Below are 20,858 nucleotides of genomic sequence, written 5' to 3'. Positions count from 1 at the left end.
TACATCTACCTGAGAGGGCAGATGGGGTTCTCAGTTTAACGTCTCACTTGGCTGAATTTCTGTTGAATTTAGATGATTGAGGGTTGGTGTGATCGAAGTGTTTAAAATGTTCAAAGAATCCAACAGGATAGATACATGGAAACTGTTTCCTGGGGGAATACAGAACAAGGAGGCGCAAGCTTAAAATTCGATCTAGCTGATCGAGGAAGGAAATCAGGAGGCAGTTGTTCCACACAAAGGATAGTGACAATATGGTACTCTGTCCTCCAAAAACCTTTGGATACTTCAATTGAAATTTTCAAGCCTGAAATCGATTGTTGTTGGGTAGGAATATTGAAGGACATGGAACAAAGGCAGGAGAATTAAGTTGAGGACAGACCATGATCTAATGGAATGGCAGTGCCAGCTCGAGGGGCTGAATGGACTCCTATTCCTGCATGCCAATGTTACGCTGATCAAGTTAGTTCTTCATGCCAATGTTACGCTGATCAAGTTAGTTCTTCATGCCAATGTTACGCTGATCAAGTTAGTTCTTCATGCCAATGTTACGCTGATCAAGTTAGTTCTTCATGCCAATGTTACGCTGATCAAGTTAGTTCTTCATGCCAATGTTACGCTGATCAAGTTAGTTCTTCATGCCAATGTTACGCTGATCAAGTTAGTTCTTCATGCCAATGTTACGCTGATCAAGTTAGTTCTTCATGCCAATGTTACGCTGATCAAGTTAGTTCTTCATGCCAATGTTACGTTGATCAAGTTAGTTCTTCTTCATGTTTGACTGAGAATGGTTCTTAAGAAAAACAGTCTAGGGTGAGGCAGTGATGTGGGTTTAATCCACCACCAATAGTGTCTGTCGCACTTCGTTTCATTATTGTTAAAAGATAATCTGGTTGGAAACTTCCTTTTATTGTATCAGCGAGTGTGTGTCATTTTTAGCATTCCTGGTAGGAAGCTTTTGTGTGCTGTGGGTTTAGATCATTCTGAGCCTGCACTGTCCCAACCAGTCTTTTTAAGGGACATGGGTCCAATTTTCGGGTGCACTCAGGGCACAAAGCTCTCCACCAAAGGCATCACATTCACCCCACTGTTGCCCTGACCACAAGTTGCCGTTTTTTCATCTGTTTTGAATGACCTTGAAGACAAAACAAAATGGTAGCTTGGTGGCTACACTTGGATGACCCATTATCATTGATCAGAAGACTGACTCATGATTAGCCTCCCCACACCACCTACCTTAAGCCACAAACTGGAACACCTGAGGGTATGACCAATTTTAAAAAAAACACAAAATCTCGCATTTATACAGTTCCTTTCACAACCTCATCTCGGTATGACCGTGCAGCACTGAGATAAGATAAGATTTTGTCTCCAAGTGGGGCTTGAACCTACAATGTTCTGACTCTGAGGCAAGATAGATCCTAACTAAGCCACAGCTGACACCTCGGGGATTTTCCCCCTCCCCTCAGCCTCAGTTCCTTCACAATTGAACTCTCTTAATTTTGAACCATGTGACTGAGCCAATAGCAAGCTCCCCATGTCCCTAAGATAAAAGCAAAACACTGGGGATGCTGGAAACCTGAAACAAAAAACAGAAAATGCTGGAAAATCTCAGCAGGTCTGACAGCATCTGTGGAGAGAGAAACCGAGTTAATGTTTCCAGAAGGGTGGTACGGACTCGCAACGTTAACTCCCTGTTTCTCTCTCCGCAGATATTGCCAGACCTGCTGAGCTTTTCCAGCGTTTTCTGTTTTTGTTCCCCAAATCCCTACTCTGGCCTTCGTGTAAACAAAGGATTTACCAGCATCATTCTTTCTTTTTAACTTCAGTGTGGATTTGTAGATTTGGACAGTGACAGTGAGCTGTCTACAGTGAATTATCCAGGATTAGTTCTTCAAGCAATCTGCTGAACGCGCTGGAACCTGCATTGCAGTTTTTCTGCATAGATGCGGCCAAGCTTGCTGATCTTTTAACGGCTGTACAGTAATTTCCAATTCCTAAGCTGCTTTCAAAATATTTCTGCGGCTCACAAAGCAGCAACAACCCATTGTCTGTCCTAAGCTTTGTGGTGCAGACATTGGAGGGCACAGTGGTGTGTGCAGTTTGATTTCTGTTGCCTGCGTCAGGCACCGTACCAACTGAGAAGGCAGCTGGATAATTGGCCCTCAGGAGTTTAAGGCCATCCTCTAGCCCATATCCGAGGAGAGTGCACAAGGGCTTGTAGAGTTTTTATGTGGAGAGTAAATATTGACACTGTTGTGTCGGTCAATGATTGGAGCCAGGGTAGGACATAAGCTGCAGTGGAGTCTTATTTCCTTAGCAAGTGGAATCTCTGAACTCTCAATGGAAATTACAGCAGCCAGTCTCTCCATTATTCCTCCAGAAAAGTGCAGAGAGTGGAGGATAGTTGTACAAATTATGCCGTCTCCAGGTGTGATTGACAGGAGAATTATCCAATCATCTCCATTCTGCCCAGGAACCATGCGACTAAATCTTCCAATGGCTGGGGAGGTGGAACCAGAGGCAGCTGGGAGAGTAGCATACTGGTTTGCTGGCACCTCCCTGCCTCCGGAGAATTTCATGGAGGCCGGATCAGAAGCACCAATGGCTGTCTGCCTGCAAACAGCAGGGAGCCTGTTAAGACTTCCCTCCTGTAGCGACTGGAATTTTCCAGTCCGCCGTAGCTGAGAGGGGGCCAGTGAAAAGAGGCGGCCGCAGGTGGCAGACCGAGAGGCTAGAGATCCAGAATAATTTAAAACTTGCCTCTCCCCTACCGGAAGATGGTCACAGCGCCAACCACAGGCCGCCCTGTAGAGGCCCTTCCCCCCCTCCACAACGGCACCATTTTTAAAGACTTTGCAAAGTGCTGAGCGGGTGCCTCCACCTTGATGCTCCACATACTCTCCCCTATGTACATCCACTATGTACTGCTCTTCATATTGGAAGGCTTCCGATTGGCCCTCCAGCATCGAGAACCCGGCCAGTGTCCTAAATTGGATGACCATTAATTGGAGAATTACTCAATCACCTCCAATTTGCCCAGGACCCATGGGGCTGAATTTTCCAATGACTGTGGAATTTTCCATTCCTGGGAAAGTTGTGTTGGGTGACTATTTCCAGCTTGGTGCAGGGTGGGACCCAGGTGAGGTCCTGACACTAAAACAATAATCCCGGCCATGATTTTACAACATGCAGCCTTTATTCTCCCCCATCCTCCTCCTGTTGCCTGCCTCAGTTCAGCATTTCCTTTATTGGGCTGGTAACCCATGGGGCTGGATTTATAGAAGCACTTGAAAGAAAGACTTGCATTTATATAGCATCTTTGGTGACCACAAGATGTCCCAAAGTGCTTTGCAGCCAATGAAGTACTTTTTTGAAATGTAGTCGCTTATTGTGATTTAGGAAGTGCAGCTGCTAATTTATACACAGCAAGCTCCCAGGAACAGCAAGAACATAAGTGGTGCTGGTTGAAGGCCACTGGGGAGAACTTGCCTGTTTTTCTTCAAAATAGCGCCATGAAACCTTTTACGTTTACCTGAGAGAGCCGACGGGGTTGATGTTAAGTGTTCCACTCAAAAGCCAGCACCTCTGCAGGTACAGCGCAGAGGCGCCAGCCTAGATTGTGTGCTCAAGTGGCTGGAGTGGGACTTGAACCCAGAATCTCTTGACTCAGGTGAGAGTGCAGCAACTGAGACATGGGTTAACATCTAGTGCAGAGAATGTGAGTTCAAACCCCACCATCACGACTTGAGAATTTGATTTGAGTTTTTAAAAATAATAATGCTGGAAATAAAGAGCTGGTATCAGTAAACGTGGCCATGAAGCTGTTGTTTTGTTGTCAAGAACCCAGCTGCTTCACTAATGTGTTTTCAGGAAGGAAATCTGCTGTCCTCACCTGGTCTGGCTGATACCTGATTCCACTTTCTAGTTAGGGATGGATGATAAATGCTGGCCTTGCCAGCAACACTCACATGCAAGAATGAACAAAAAAGTGCCACGTCAACATGCCCGTTGCATCAAGTCCACTGCCTGGCGGTTCAAGAAGAAGGTTGACCACCACGGTCTTAGGGCAACTAGGAACTTTGCCAGTGATGCCCACAGCCCAAGAGTGAACATGTCAAAAGATGGAGGGGCTGAGCAGGTTAGGAAACTCTATGGAGAGTAAAACACGGTGATGACCTTTCATCAGAACCACCATCGGCTTGAACGGTTAACTCTGTTTCTCCCTCCACAGATGCTGCATGGCTTGCTGCGTATTTTCAGCACTTCCCTGTTTTTATTTCAAATTTCCAGCATCGGCAGCATTTTGCCTTTGGATAGGATGGAGGGGATTGGAAGTCGGTTGCATGCGTCCGCAGTGGGCAGGGCACACCAGCGACATATGGCACTGTGCTGCCATTTTGGTTCTGACTGTGAGCAGCAACACGCTTCCAGCACCACTGCACCCTGCAGATCTTTCTCCTCATCCTGAGAAGCTGTAAGATTATCCACTGTATAACGAACTCTGCCATCCCTGACTTGGTGTCCGAATGTTTCATCATGTGACCTCCCGCCTCGAACTGCCCTGCCCCCACACTCTCACCATCGGTCCATCTTCCGGGCATACCATCTTCCCACAGCCAATCAGAAAACAAATAGACTTATCTTGAGCCACTTGGATTAATTTTGGCTGTCAAACAGATTTTGTTTTCCACCCTCCGCACCACCCCCTCCATCTCCAATATATTTTACAACTGAAAGATAAAAATGTTCAAAGAAAATGAAGAAAAAAATCTTTTAATGTGGCTATAATTCTTCTCCCTGTTTGCTTGCGGCAGTGTTCAGGGGATCATCCTTTAATTCTGAAGACTCCAGGACCATCCAGATTAAGCAGGATAAATTTGGTACACCAGGGGCATGGTTGCTAATGAGGTTTTTTGCATACTTTCAGAGGAGGGGCATGGATTTGATGTACAAAACAATGTACTAGTGCACATTTTAAAGGTTGTGTGTGTGTGTGTGAAAATCTAAAATTTTTAAATAATTCAACTATCTGGGCCTGATAGGAGTGAGGTGATCAGTTCAGCTCCTGGTTTAAACTGCTGGGTTTAATGTCCAAAATGATATCAGGGGTGAGAACTACCCCTGCGGTGGACCTGGTTAATGTTGTTTCCAGAGCCTGTGCTGTCTGGTAGATCCTGTAGTGGCACATGGAATACGGACTTCAAGATGAATCGGCCCTGCTGTTATAAGTAATATATTAACATTGGCCATTGATTGTAGCGTTCTGTAGAAAGAGAGCGCGTGGATAACAGAGACAGTGTTACATTGAGTCTACAGCACAGATACAGGCCATTCGGCCCAACTGGTCAATGCTGGCACTTATGCTCCACATGAACCTCCTCTTATCCCTCTTCATCTAACTCCATCGATAGGAGAAACTATTTTCTATGTACTTGAATTGGAATCCTAAAATCAGATTAAACTTAGCACTGAAAAAAAACTAAATGCCACCTCTGTGTGAGTATTGAAAGGGGGATTGAAGTAGTGTAAATGTGCCAACTACATGATATCAATTGTTGTGGGGTATGAGGCCAATAGCTTGAAGGTTGGTTTTCGATTGTTATGAAGCTTCCAGTACAATGGCACTAGAAGCAGCCTTGTGCAGTAGACATCATTGAGTTCATTCTGGGCTCCAGGTCGCCTTCCCTCAATGATTGCATTCTTGCCTCAGAGTCAGAAGGTTGTGGGTTCAAGCCCCACCCCCAAGACTTGAACACGAAACCCAGGTTGACACTCCATTGCAGAGTGCTGCATTATTGGAGGTGCCATCTTTTGGATGAGACATTAAACCAAAGGTTCCATCTTCCCTCTGAGTTAGATGTAAAAGATCCATGGCACTCTTAGAAGAAGAGCAGGGAAGTTATCCTTAGGAAATGTTTATCCCTCAAACAACATTGCTAAAACAGATTATCTGGTCACTATCACATCGCTTTTTGCACGAGCTTGCTGTTTGCAAATTGGCTGCTGTATTTCCTACATTACAACAGTGGTTACATTTCAGAAGTTCTTCATTCAAAGTGAAGCACTTTGGGACATTCTAAGGATGCGAAATGCAGTGTACACATTTAAGTTTGATTTCTTTTCTAATGCCCTATTGTATTTGGATATGGTGGCTGACTCTTGCTTTACCCAAAGGCCAGCATGGCTGGCTTCAGGGCAACGCCGGCAGTGATTGGAGCATGAGTTGCCGTGCGACCTCCTCGGCTGTGGTTGGCTGTGTCTAGTGGGGAGACCCGAGAAAGGAAATGGGGAGGTACCACAAGGGGGATGTCAGGAAGCACCTCTTCACACAAGGGCTCGTGGATATTTGGAATTCCCACTCCCAAAAAGCTATTGAGGCTGGGAATCAGTTGAAGATTTGAAAAACTACGGTTGATAAATGTTTTTTAGGCGAGGGTATTAAGGCAAGATCCTTGAACGGAGTTGAGATGCAGATCAACCATGACCTAACTGAATGCTGGGACCGGCTCGAGGGATTGAATGGCCTCCTTCTGTTCCTGTGACACAGTGGAGCTCTGAGTGGAAACCTGCCTCTACAGGAGAGTCTGACTGTTATATAGTGACACACCTGTCCCCCAGTACTGTACCCCAGTGTTACACAGTGACACACCTGTCCCCCAGTACTGTACCCCAGTGTTACACAGTGACACACCTGTCCCCCAGTACTGTACCCCAGTGTTACACAGTGACACACCTGTCCCCCAGTACTGTACCCCAGTGTTACACAGTGACACACCTGTCCCCACCAGTACTGTACCCCAGTGTTATACAGTGACACACCTGTCCCCACCAGTACTGTAGCCCAGTGTTATACAGTGATTGATCTGTCCCCACCAGTACTGTAGCCCAGTGTTATACAGTGATTGATCTGTCCCCACCAGTACTGTACCACAGTGTTATACAGTGATACACCTGGCCCAACCGGTACTGTACCCCAGTGTTATACAGTGACACACCTGTCCCCACCAGTACTGTACCCCAGTGTTATACAGTGACACACCTGTCCCCACCAGTACTGTACCCCAGTGTTATACAGTGACACACCTGTCCCCACCAGTACTGTACCCGTGTTATACAGTGACACACCTGTCCCCACCAGTACTGTACCCCAGTGTTATACAGTGACACACCTGTCCCCAACAGTACTGTACCCCAGTGTTATACAGTGACACACCTGTCCCCACCAGTACTGTACCCCAGTGTTATACAGTGACACACCTGTCCCCACCGGTACTGTATCCCAGTGTTACACATTGACACACCTGTCCCCACCGGTACTGTACCCCAGTGTTATATAGTGACACATCTGTCCCCACCGGTACTGTATCCCAGTGTTACACATTGACACACCTGTCCCCACCAGTACTGCACCCCAGTGTTATACAGTGACACACCTGTCCCCACCGGTACTGTATCCCAGTGTTACACATTGACACACCTGTCCCCACCGGTACTGCACCCCAGTGTTACACATTGACACACCTGTCCCCACCGGTACTGTACCCCAGTGTTATATAGTGACATATCTGTCCCCACTGGTACTGTACCCCAGTGTTATACAGTGACACACCTGTCCCCACCGGTACTGTACCCCAGTGTTATACAGTGACACATCTGTCCCCACTGGTACTGTACCCCAGTGTTACACATTGACACACCTGTCCCCATTGGTACTGTACCCCAGTGTTACACATTGACACACCTGTCTCCACCAGTACTGTACCCCAGTGTTACACAGTAACATACCTGTCCCCACTGGTACTGTGACTTTCATTCTCGAGTCTTCTTATTTTCTGGAGATTTTTGAAACAAGTTAACAGTTCCTCTTGGACTGTAAATTTGCAATGTGAGCAATGTGTTTCAGAGACCTTTTTCACAGGGTTGTAAACTGAATGATCCTCAGTGTGAGCTCACCGATGGTGTTCCGTCCCCCACACCCACAGCTAATGTTTTGAAAACATTGCTCTTAAAAAAAAATATTGAGAAGTGTGGAAATTTGTTGTACCAGCTGGACCCAGAGCCCAACAGGATGAGTGCAGAGTGAGGTGTGGAGAGCGAGTGGACAGCACTCCTCTCATACGCTTTTGGGTTTGTATAATTTCCAAGTAGAAATGTATATCCACTGGGAGGGGAGGATTGACGGCCTGGCTTATTGTGGGCCACACTGGATTGAGGCTGGCCTTGGCTGAATCCTGAAGAGACTCTCTGAGGGATAGTCGCTGCACATCCTTCCCTGGACCTGCCCTGTATGTTGATCACTGTGCGGACAGCCTGAATGGCAGAGTGCCAGCGACAAATGCAGTGAGCGTGTTTGAGGCATTTATGAGCCGGCAGCCCCTTTGAACCTTGTGCTCTGCATTATTAATCCAGCTGCTCTCAAAGCTTATAGATCCTGCTGATCGCTTTATTCCCGCACTGCTGCCATATGGACAAATGGTTGTTTACGCTTGGCCCAGCACCCCAGGAAAACTATTATCACTCCAAATAACATTCCGGAGTCAAAGGAGCCCCATAAACCTTCTTTCTAATTCCTGCAATTAACAGTTAACTTGTTCTGGAAGTGAACCTGTTTTGAGTTAAAAGCAAAAAACTGCGGATGCTGGAAATCCAAAACAAAACTAAAAATACCTGGAAAAGCTCAGCAGGTCTGACAGCATCTGTGGAGAGGAACATAGTTAATGTTTCGAGTCCGTATGACCCTTCAACAGAACTAAGTAAAAATAGAAGAGAGGTGAAATATAAACTGGTTTAAGGGGGTTGGGATAAGTAGAGCTGGATAGAGGGCCAGTGATAGGTGGAGATAACCAAAAGATGTCACGGACAAAGGGACAAAGAGGTGTTGAAGGTGGTGATATTATCTAAGGAATGTGCTAATTAAGGGTAGAAAGCAGGACAAGCAAGGTACAGATAGCCCGGGTGGGGTGGGGGGAAGGGATCGAAATAGGCTAAAAGGTAGAGATAAAACAATGTATCCTCTTTGTCCATTTTGTCTATGACATCTTTTGGTTATCTCCACCTATCACTGGCCCTCTATCCAGCTCTACCTGTCCCACCCCACCCCTTAAACCAGCTTATATTTCACCTCTCTTCTATTTTTACTTAGTTCTGTTGAAGGGTCATTCGGACTCGAAACGTTAACTGTGTTCCTCTCCGCAGATGCTGTCAGACCTGTTTTGAGTTAATTCTGGTTCCTTCTGGCCGTGGTTCAGTGGTTGCACTCTCACTCTGTGTCAGAAGATTGTGGGTTCAAGTCACTCCTGAGACTTGAATATGTGATCTAGATCACCACTTCAGTGTTGTACAGAGGCAATGCTGCACTGATGGGGGTGGTGCCTTGCTACAGTTGAGTATAGGGTTGCTAAATGTGATTAAATGTACTCCTGAAGGTTTCATCACATGACTTGCCTCCATGCTCCAGCCAATAGTTAGCCAATGCTTGTTCAAAGTATGACATCATTATAATCTGGTTTGATAGTGATTAAAACTATCACTTTTTGTTTAAAAAAAATACATCCATCCTTGTGATGCACTGCCTTCCTACAGCAATTGGATACAAAAAGACTTATTGCCCAATTAGATGTTGCTTGACTGTCAGCCAAACTGCCTTTTTCTCTCCTATTTTCAATATTTTTATATCTGGTAAAGAAAAATGTTTAAAGGAAATGATCAAAAAAAAAAATCTTTTGGATATCCCAATGATTTTTCTCCAGTGTCGCACACAGCAGTCAGTGTACTGGAGATTAATCTTCAATTCCTGGAGACTCCAGGCCAATCCTGGGGGGGGTTGGCAACCCTAGTTGTGTAGGGGTTTGGTGAGACCACACCTGGAGTTCCGTGCACAGTTTTGGTCTCCATTTTTAAGGAAGAATATACTTGCATTGGCGGTAGCCCAGGGAAGGTTCACTCGATTGCTTCCTGGGTTGAGAGAGTTGTCCTATAATGAGAGTCTGAATAAATTGGGCTTATACTGTCTGGAGTTTAGAAGGATAAGGAACTGAAACGTACAAGATTCTGAAGGGGCTCGACAGGGTAGATTTGAAAGCAAGTAGCCCAGTCCATTCACAGCTACTCCTGAGGGTATTTTGATAACCAAATCGAATCTGTCAAATGGCTCGTCTGTGAATGAATAGCTGCAGGCATTGGAGATGAAACAGGCTGCTTGGTTTCCAGGGATAGGGTGGAGAAGGGAAGAGGGAGCAGAACTAGGCCAGGACAGGCCAATACGGCACCACAGAAACATAGCAGGAAGTAGAATTGAGAAGAAGCCACGTTGGACTGCGAGCAAGCCTAAGGCTGTGGAGAGGTGAGGAAGAGAGGTGAGGCTGGATTTATGCTGCCCTGTGCTGATCGGCACTGAAAGGATTGCAGCACGTGCTTAAGCGTGTGCCAGGTTGTTGCCCCAGCCTCCCCCCCCACCAAGCCCCCACAGTATTGTTCTCGCAAGGTATCAGATCAAACACATTAGGAACAACCCAAATCAGGATAAATATTGTCCAGGGTCTGGCAGGTCAAAACTCGTTTTGAGTGGGTCTTCCATTTTATCAGTGAAGCCAGAATTTATTTTGTCGGGTGAAGCTTTCAGCTTTACTGGGGAGGAGAAATGGCTGAGCCTTGTTTCCCTTTCTCATTATAAAACTTGCATCTATTTTACCTGCTGCTGCCTTCCGATAAAAAAAGGCCGTTGTAAATATTGCACCGAGCAGAAGAATAAAAAAGTGCGGTATTGTGTTGCAAAAAACAAAAGGTCAGCTAGTTGAAGCCAGCCAGTTCTTCTGTGCTGTAGGTCGGGAATGAGATACTTGAAAGTGGAGTGATGTGGGAGCAGGAAGAGGCCATTCAGCCCCTTGTGTCTGTTCCACCATTCAGTTAAATCATGGCTGATCTGCATGTTAACTCTGTTTGCCCGCCTGGACCCCATAACCCTTCATACTGTAGCTGGAATAGACATGATGGACCGAATGGCTTCGTTTTGTGCTGTAATGGGAAAGATGAAAGGCACCATAAAAATTAAAATTTTGATGACCTTTCCCAGATGTTTCAGAAACTGAATGTAGTTGGTGGGGACACCCATGAGGAGGGAATCCATGTTGTCTTCTTTGTGGGGGTTGATGAGTGAAAATTGATTGGTATCAGTGCCTTTGCCTACAATATCCTTGGGTCACCTGACTTTAAACCTTGTTGGGATAGAAATGGGAAACCTCTGGGGAATGGAGAAGTAACACGATTGGTGGATGACATTCGAGAATGACTGGGTGCTAACTCGCCAAAACTCTCCGCCTTTGAAAACAGCCGGAGAAATTGAATATTGGAAAATGGGGCCCCAAATACAAGCGCCATTCTAATTGTAGCAGTGAGATGATGATATATCTGCCAATGAGGGTTGGGCCCTGTAATACAGGAGTGCTTCATGCATGCCTAGAGTGTGTGGTTGTGTTGGTTGGAAGGATTTCCTTGCCAGTCAGCATTCAGAATGGTATCAAGATCATGTTCCACCCAGAACTGTTTGCCTTTCTTTGAACTTTATGGCCTAGTCTTGAGGCTGTGACCACATGCACTTTCCGACACCTCCTTTCTGTCTCTAGACCTCTGCTTGGCTGAATTTCTTCCTTTCATTCTTTGGCTTACTCAGGAAGGGCAAAATGGTGGATATTGTAGCGCAGAAAATTCCTCCTGAAACAGAAGCTGAAGTGGCAAGGAGCTTTCTGACGAAGATCTTGAGAAATTCCATGAGGTAACAGCACGCTTACCCATTACCCCTTCCTCCCTGCATCCCCCAACTCCCAGTACCACCAATGCTTTCCCTCCTCACCAGCCATCTGACCAATGGCAGACTAGAACACCAATCTTTGACTATCTCTACATTACTCCTCCATTTTTGTTTAACAATCCATGTTGGTATCTGTATGGTTGTGATGTGAGTACGTGATCGTGACTGTCCTCTGTTGCTAGAATATAGCTTTGGTTCCCTTTTTCCGTTTCCAGTATGAAGCAGTCCAGGTTATTGGTGCAGATCCTTAGCACCACATGTCTGACAATGGCCCAAGAAAGGAAAGTACAAGACAATTCCCATTATGTCAGTAAAGGGTAGAATTTCTGATCATCATACAGGATTACATACTTGTATGCGCTTTATTAAAATATTTGTTCTTGAGATGTGGGTGACATTAACAAGACTGCATTTAGTATCTGTCCTTAGTCACCCTGAGGCCGTTAATAATCAACCACGTAGGCCAGACCAAGTTTTCCTTCACTGAAGGACATGAGTTGAGTTTTTAGTGGCAATGCGCCAGCTTTCGTGGCTTAGTTTGTTTATGTGCTACCAGCTCAGGATAGAAGCATAGTGATTGCTAGATGATGAAAGGCCCACAACCAGGAATAGTTGAATATGTTGCCAGCAGCGAATATCCCCAGAGGTACTGGTACTTGGTGGCTCTTCCATCTGTCAGCCAGAGTTCTCAGTCATGGGAAGTAGGAAAATTCCTGTTGTCACAATTTTTAAACAAAGCTTTTCTGCCAACATTTCAGATCCACCTTTATAATGGGAATTTGCTGTTCACCTCCGGCCACAAAAAGCGGCTGTGGTTCAGGCCTCCATCCAGCAGACGGCGCCACATCGGCTCCAATGTGCGTTTCCCAGCATTTTGGATTTTAGAACAAGTGCACCTCGGTCTCTCCTATTCTATTGAAGCTTTTCTCCTTGAAATCCCTGTAGGTTTTCACCTTATGGAGGCATCCTTCGAAATTCCTGTGACTGACCTAGAGTATCCTATTTCTGCATTTCTGTCTCTCAACGTTTCCCGTTTCATTTTTATCTGGAACCCTTGTCACACAATCTCCACTATCATGAGCAGCGTCACAGGTGGTTTATCAGTAACACACAAAGTCTTTTGGGTAGCTCACACTTGTTACAATTTCCCTGTCCAATTTTTCTCACCATACTTTGCTATTAATGCCAGTATTTTTATTAAACAACATGCACCAGCTCGCTGGAGGAGTATAAGAATGATACCAGGGCTAAAAGAATTAAATTATGAGGACAGAATGCTCAGGCCAGCCTTGGATATAGAAGATAATGGGTGATCCAATTGAAGATGATAAAGGGTTTCAAAAAGGGAAAATAGAGACAAACTATTTTCTCTAGTAGGTGAGTCCTGAATAAGGACTCTGGAAATAAAGCCAGGCCGTTCAGGAGTGATGCCAAGAAGCAATTCTTCACACACAGGGTAGTGGAACTCTGCCCCACCCCCACCCCTCAAACAAAAAAGGTTGCTGAGGCTTGGGGTCAATTGGCAATTCCAAAACTGGGATTGGTGGATTTTGGTTAGATAAGATTATTAAAGGATAAAGGCGGGTAAGTAGAATTAAGATCAGTCATGATCTAATTGGATGGCAGAACAGGTTTGAGAGGCTGAATAGTCTACTCCGGTTCCTGTGTTCCAGTAACAGGTTGGAGAGGCTGAATGGTCTCCTACAGTTCCTATGCTCTCGCATAGAATAGGTTGAACCATCCAAGAAACTTGCTAAAATAGACTTTGTGTTGGTGTGAGGCTTGGGTATTCTCCAGGAAGGAATTGTAGGTTCTCACTCGGGTTAGGTGTTCATGATAATGCCAGGCTCCAGTGAAGGTCCCCAGTGGTCAGAAACGCACAGACCATGAATGCAGCCTTGTGATCTTAAGAAACATTATCACCCTTCATCTCTCTGAAGATATATTTTTTTTTGCCCATTCACCCGGATTCGTTTGATGGTCCGGATCAAAGAAGCTGGAGAATAGGTTGACCCCTCCCTCTCCGCCTTTAGTGACTGATGTCAAGCTCCCTCCGCTTGAACGGACAAGTGCTTGTTGAACACGGCAGTTAATTCTTTGGACACGATACAAGGACTTTTAAGTGCAGGTGCGAAGAGTAATTCCATAGCCATGGTAATTGAAAGAGAAGTCTGAAATTCCATCTGAGTGTAAACCCCTTCGTTGAGCTAGTCAACTGAGAGTGTTTGACAGCCAGAGTCGCCAGGTGAAAAGGCTAATCTGACAGAAGTTGACCTTGTGATATTTCTGTGTAGCCTAAAGATATTTTGTCCTTTTTCCAGTTAATGACCTGTCATTAGAGGTGAAGTGCACCTATTGCTCATTGCTTTGCCAGATCAAAAGCGCCCAGTGAGCTTAGGCCTCTCAAGATTGCCACTCTTGAACCCTGTTATCAATAACTATTTCTTACTGATTTTAAAAATGCCAGGTGAAAATTGATACCTGAAGCTAATGTGATTTAGAGTCACTTTCACTGCATTTTGAAAAAAATAGCCGAAGTGTTTTTATTGTAAGACTCACTGGTCTGTCTAACTTGAGGTAGGCCTCACTTGCATTTTACAGAGCGAAGTTTAGTTCAGTTCTGCAGTTGAATGCTGTGAAGTGTTTGTGACAGAGCTAGCCTCCTGAATTAAAGTCAGCGTATTTTGAGAATACCCTGCGTACTAAATAACAGTAAGCCAAAATGATTGGCAGCTAAGGGCCCTGCCATGAGTGCTTCGTTGCTGCCCTCCCTGTAAGCTTTGGTTTAAGAGAGGCCTTACTTGACTAGCACATGCCTGCCCAGTTCATTAGAGCATCGCTCTACCCTTTTCTTTGAATTGTGTGATGCTGCACATTCCTGAGGCAGCTTTTGTATTGAACGGATTGAGATTTAAAAAATATGTTTAAAAAAAAAACCCGGTTTAATTTGCTATTTTTTTTTCACTTGTAAATTTTTCTTGCCTGCCCCCCCTCAGGTGTAACGAGCCAGTGAGTAGGCCCCACTCTTGGCATTCAACAAAGTTCGCCGACAGCCAGCCGGAATCTGCCATGATGCAGCTGTCGTCCAGTGGGGTGTATTCATCGTGGCACTCAAGGTATCACGCCACGTAAGTGCCTCAGTCCGCCATGTTTCTTTCCTGCTGTCATGCCTGCAAACCTCGCATTTCAACTCAGGGGGGGGAATACTTTACCTCTTGGTCTTTAGGCCATGTATGTTTTTGTTTCATTGGTGAAGAAGATTAATAGAAATGTAAAGGGGAAAGGTCTAGTAGGGCAGCCGATCCACCATCACCTGTTTGACACTGTTGCAAAGAGTCAAAATGACCCCCTCCCCGCCACCCCCCACCCCCAGCACCCTGGCCTTGAGTTTGAATTCCGTGTCGAGAAACCTGTTTGTGGCCTTGATGTTCCCCCCTGTTGCACCCTCCGCCAACGTCCTTCCAAATCTGGCCGCCTTGCTTCTCCTTCTCTCTTCACTCGGCCTTCAGTTGGTGCAGCCATCACTGGCCCTGTCACCTGAAATTCCTCTCCAAGCCTTTTGGGAGATCGAAGCGAGTCAAGTAGGCCACATAACAACAAAATAACATGACAGGATCGCTCCCTTTTTACAGCAGAGGGGTGACTGCTCCGGCGAGATACAGGTTCCACTCCTGCTTGACAGAATTCAGAGATTCCGCGTCTACCACATGAGCCAGCGGGCTGTCCTACGGGTTTACTTATTGTCTGGCAAATCCTCCTGGCTCCTTCACATAAACACACTCTAGCCCCTTTGTTATTTTTATGGAACATTGTTCAAATTGCCCCTAAGTCTGTCGTCTGTAAAGTGTTGAGATCTAGCTGGAGGAGCTTATCTGGGAGTTAGTGTTTTAAAGTGGGAATCAGACCTGCGAACATTTTACAAACCCTTGTTTCTTCTTCCACCTTCTGTTGCCACTTCAAAACCATTTCGTTTGTGATCTCCACTACTGCTGGTTTTATGTTTTCACCCCTCTGCCTCAATGTTTCCTGTAGTAACCTGCATTTCATAAAGCATTAATCATTGATGTAGAAAACCCATTGAAGTCCAAGCTTCAATCATCGGGTCTGTGCTGAATTACCTGGACTCACTGAGAGGTGGTGGGGGGGGGGGAAGCACTAAGTGTACCTTAGTGACTCCTGCCTAAGGAGAGCAAATACAAGCTTCTGATCTTTGTGTGATGTCAGTTGATGATTGGATTTGAATTAATTGTGATGAGGCCATACCCTGTTGAATAGCCTGCCAACATTAACTACCCAGAATTATGGAAAATGGCTATTGGGGATGACTATTGTTGTCACCTGGGGAACTATATACCAGGTGGAGTCTCCTTATGTTAAAGGGAAGACTTCAACGACAGGGGAGATAGTGTTTGGTCTTTAGTTCCCGGCGTATCAGGAGGAGGGATGGTACCTACTTTACATCACCAAAGTTAATGACCCAAAAAGATTTTTACAGAGTTTGGTCGTACTGATGGTCACAATACCACAAGAGGGGAAGCGCATCAAAGATGTCCAGATCATTCCTGCCAGAGTAGTTCCCGCTGCATTCCAGAATTTCAGATTTAATCAACCCCCATATCAATGGATGTGGAGAAACTTGGGTAATGGGGTTCAAGAACAGCCCAGGACCTCAGTGAATGGAGAGCAGGTTTGATGGGCAGAATGGTATACTCCTGTTCCTGTCTTCCTTTGTAACCAGCTGTTCCCTTACAGTTTTCTGGAGTAATTATGAGAAGATGGCTCGAGTGGAGAAATCTTTGAGTTTGCTTTATCATACCTCATGGTGCTGGTTCTGTCCGGGAGCTGGATGTGCTCCTGGTTCTGTCCGGGAGCTGGATGTGCTCCTGGTTCTGTCTGGGAGCTGGATGTGCTCCTGGTTCTGTCCGGGAGCTGGATGTGCTCCTGGTTCTGTCCGGGAGCTGGATGTGCTCCTGGTTCTGTCCGGGAGCTGGATGTGCTCCTGGTTCTGTCCAGGAGCTGGATGTGGCGATGCTGAGACTCTGAAAGCTGCTCCGTGTCCTCCTCCAGCACTAACTCCCCTAACCTCCTTGTAAATAATATCCTTTCTCCCCACATTACTGTTTACCTGCTTTCTTCTGGTTGTAAACTCCTGCCAACATTATGTCCACCAGTCTGTACTAATTTCCACCTAATTCCACCTCTATAACTCCACTCGACCTTACTCATATTTCGGCTCATCTGTTACTGAAACTTTCAATTCTGTCTTCATTAACTCTAGACTTGACTATCCCAGCACACTCCTGGCTGGTACTCCAAATTTTTACCCTGTCTGAATTTGACATGATCCTGAACTCAGCTACCCTTGTCTTAACTCACAGCAAGTCCTGTTTCCCTTATCACCCCTGTATTCGCTTACCTACATTGGCTCCTGGTCCAGAAACCTTCTTGATATTAAAATTCTCATCCTTGTTTTCAAATCCCTCCATGGCCTCACCCCTCCCTATCTCTATCATCTCCTCCAACCCCTCAACCCTCTGAGATATCTCTGCTCCTCTAATTCTGACACGTTTGAGCATCCCTGATTTTAATCACTCCTTCATTGGGTGGCTGTGCCATCAGTTACCTTGGCCCCAAGCTCCAGAAATCTCCCCCCTAAGCCTCTCCGCCTCCTCTCTCACTTTTCTCCTTTGAGACACTCCTTAAAACCTACCTCTTTGATCAGGCTTTTGGTCATTACTCTAATATCGCCTTATGTGGCTTGGTGTCATTCTTTGTTTTTTAATGCTCTTGTGAAATGCCTTGGGACATTTCATTATGTTAAAGGCTCTATATAAATATAAGTTGTTGTTGTTCCTGAAAATCCCTTCCAGGATGGTTTCTTGGTCGTATAATAACACGTCAAATAGATTACGATGTATCCAGACTCCTGACCCATCACATAAAAAGTACAACACAGAACGGGCCATTCGGTCTCACGGGTTTGTGATGGTGTTTACCCTCTACATGCGCAGTATCCTAATCCTTTGCCCTCTCTGTTTCCATATCCCATTAGCCATTTTTCCAACCGATTCTTGATATGTTCTCTGCTTCAATCATTAAATCATGTCACAGCCTCACAACTCTCTGCGTAAAACATTTTCTCCTGCTCTGAGTCCTAATTCTATTACATTTAATCAATGTATCCGTCTTCCCCTTGATCTGGACTATCCCAGAGCACTGGAAGCAGTCTGCTTCTATCCACTGTGTCCCATCCCTCCATCATTTTAAACACCTCTATTAAAGGTTCACTCCATTCCACATCATGTATTTTCATGTGGTTGTGAATGTGATGGTCATCGTGGTATAGTATACAACCCTGTTTTCTTTGTGTAAATTCCATGATGTGCTACTGTGATCCCATCCGTCTCTGCTATATCGACTCTGACTAGGCCTCTGCTGATTTTCCTCTGCTTATTCTACATTGCGACTCTCACTGTCTTAGTTTCTAAGATTTTTCCATTTGGTTTAATCTTGGGTCTGATCCCTGACTGGTAGAAAGGAGTCCTTACTGCATTTACTGCCTTATCATTCCACAATGAGAGGTTGGCCTCTAACTCTGTTTTGTTCTGTTTTTCCTTTGACTATGAGAGATGAGAATTAACTGGGATTGTGAAACCTTTATAAATAATTGGTTTTAATGATGTTATGATACAACAGTTTTGTAGCTAAAGATGCTTACAACCTTATCTTGAAATTCAGAATGATCTGTTTTGAGGGTCGGGAGGGTTAAATTCTACATTGACATCTTCTTTGAATGGTTCCAGTTTGGCCTCCTAGAAGTCACAGCCGCTTTTATATATTTGCTGCTGCTGCGGAATACCTTGCTGACATTTGCGAGTTGCCCAAGGCCCAGCCTGACAGCTGTCTTATCTCTAACCTTGCTTTTATCTCCCTGATGGTACAGAAGGTCTCGCAGTTAGGTTCTCTCTTCAACAGTCCAAAGCAGTAATAATATCCATAATACCTTTCAAACTTGGCCACGCTTCCCAATATGCCTCCTGGCTTTGGTCAAATTAAGGGTCGAGTCCAGGGCTTCTGGTCCATTCTTTTCAGTTTTCCTTCATAGCTTGAGGGAAGGAAACTTGCAAGGCCACGGGGATAGAGCAGGAGGAATGGGACTGACTGGATTTCTTTACGACTGACCGGATTTCTTTACAGAGACCGGGAATGAACTCGATGGGAGAATTGCAATGACTCAATGACTCTGGAATTGAAAGAGCATATTGTAAAATCCAAAATACTTCAGGTCGTTTGCTTTTTCTTCCAAACAGGAAAAAAAATAAAACTGTCTTTGCAGTACAGGAATTTTTATACAGTGGTTGATTTTTTTAAAGCATTTTTTAAAGTATTTAGAATGATTAGAAGAGCAAATTGAGGAAAATAATTGGATAATAGCCATAAATCTTTAGTGGTGATCCATCAACTTGCCGCCAGTAACACTTTATCAACTGAGAGACCAGTGCTGGTGTTTTTTTTCCACACCTTCTGAAGGAGAATCATTCTGGGTTATAGGTTTCTCACTGTCAGCTTCCCTCTGGTACTTCACTCAAGTGTTGCCAACTGTGCGTGGACATAGTTCTGGAAATTCCATCACATGATTTCCCACTGCCTAGCACTGTCAAACTGCCTTTCTTTCCCCCATCACCAATATTTTTTTTCAACCCATAAACGTACATTTTTTTTTTTCTTAATGGCCCCTATAATATTTCTTTCTCTCTGGTCGCTGGTTACGGTGTCCTGGAGATCACCCTTCAGTCACAGCAGACTCCAGAGCAATCCTGGAGACTTGGCAACCCTAACTTCACCTAGGCAGCCGCTGTTCACTGTCCAGGGGTTAGTTGCCTCAGGAACTGCTTTCTTCTTGACCAACCACCCCAAAGCTTTCAGAACACAGTCAGTTTCACCGAAACAAACCCCAAGGCTGAGGGATCCCGCGTTCGGTTGAGGCTGGAGAACCTGGAATTGCTCTGCTTTGAGCCGAGGACATTTAGGGGCGTTTCAGTAAAGGTGTTCAGAATTATGAGGAGGTTTTAAAAAGAATAAATGAGGAGAAATTGTTTCCATTTGTGGCTGAGTCTATAACTAGAGGAGGCAGATTTAAGATAACTTCAGAAGAACCAGAGAAGAGATTGTTATGATCTCCGTAGAGACCGATAACTTTTAAAGCGATTTGAATTTCCAATTTTTAGATAAAAGAGCGACACCTCAAGATTTCATGTTTTAAAGCGTTTACTGTAACAGGAAAGGTGAGATGGTGGAGTAGTGGTAATGTCACTGGACTAGTAATCCAGAGGCCCAGGTTAATGCTCTGGGGACATGGGTTCAAATCCCACCACGGTAGCTGATGGAATTTAAATTCAGTTAATAAATCTAGAATTGAAAGCTAGTCTCAGTAATGGTGACCATGACAACTATTATCAATTGTTCTAAAAACCCATCTGGTTCACTAATCTCCTTTAGGGAAGGAAATCTGCCATCCTTACCTGTTCTGGTCTACATGTGACTCCTGACCTACAGCAATGTGGTTGACTCTTAACTGCCCTCTGAACTAGCCTAGCTAGCCACTAAATTCCAAGTGTAATTAGGGATGGGCAACAAATATTGGCCTTGCCATCGACACCCACATCCCATGAAGGAACAAAAAGTAACAAATTACTAAAAACACACTGTTGACTAAACACTATTTTCTTTCTCTATAGGCAACTTACACTTAAAACTACAGAGAGGAACATTTCCCTTTTAAACCTATCGCCCACTATCCATGGAATTACAGTCTTTTTAGCAAACAGCCCACGTTTGCTCCCAGCTTCCAGTGGGTTTCCGTATCCCTGTTTCACTGGACAGTAACTTCGAGTGATTGTCTCCAGGATTTTCCTCAGTTTTTGGAGAGTTTCTTAAAACACCACCAGCAGTAAAGCCTGCTCTGATGATTCTTCTTACCCCTGCCATACCAGACCATACCTCCTGGAATCCTTAGAGACTGTCTCCAGCCCCGCTGTCTGGCTGTGGTAGC

The 20,858-nt window shown here is 45.1% G+C and overlaps 1 protein-coding gene across 2 annotated transcripts in view; it reads left to right on the top strand.

Moving 5' to 3' along the window:
- The window catches only part of shroom2a (shroom family member 2a), a 228,617-nt gene that overhangs the window by 167,056 nt on the left and 40,703 nt on the right, over positions 1-20,858 (top strand). For both annotated transcript variants that reach the window (XM_078559422.1, XM_078559421.1), the window contains exon 3: positions 14,803-14,934. In XM_078559422.1, coding sequence (XP_078415548.1) covers positions 14,803-14,934 — 132 coding nt within the window. The remainder of the gene's footprint in view (positions 1-14,802; positions 14,935-20,858) is intronic.

This window comes from Cetorhinus maximus, chromosome 16 (genome assembly GCF_964194155.1).
Source record: "Cetorhinus maximus chromosome 16, sCetMax3.hap1.1, whole genome shotgun sequence".
NCBI classification, from domain to species: Eukaryota; Metazoa; Chordata; class Chondrichthyes; order Lamniformes; family Cetorhinidae; genus Cetorhinus; species Cetorhinus maximus.
Note: the sequence above shows the minus strand (reverse complement) of the source record. Positions and strands in the feature narration are given on the sequence as shown.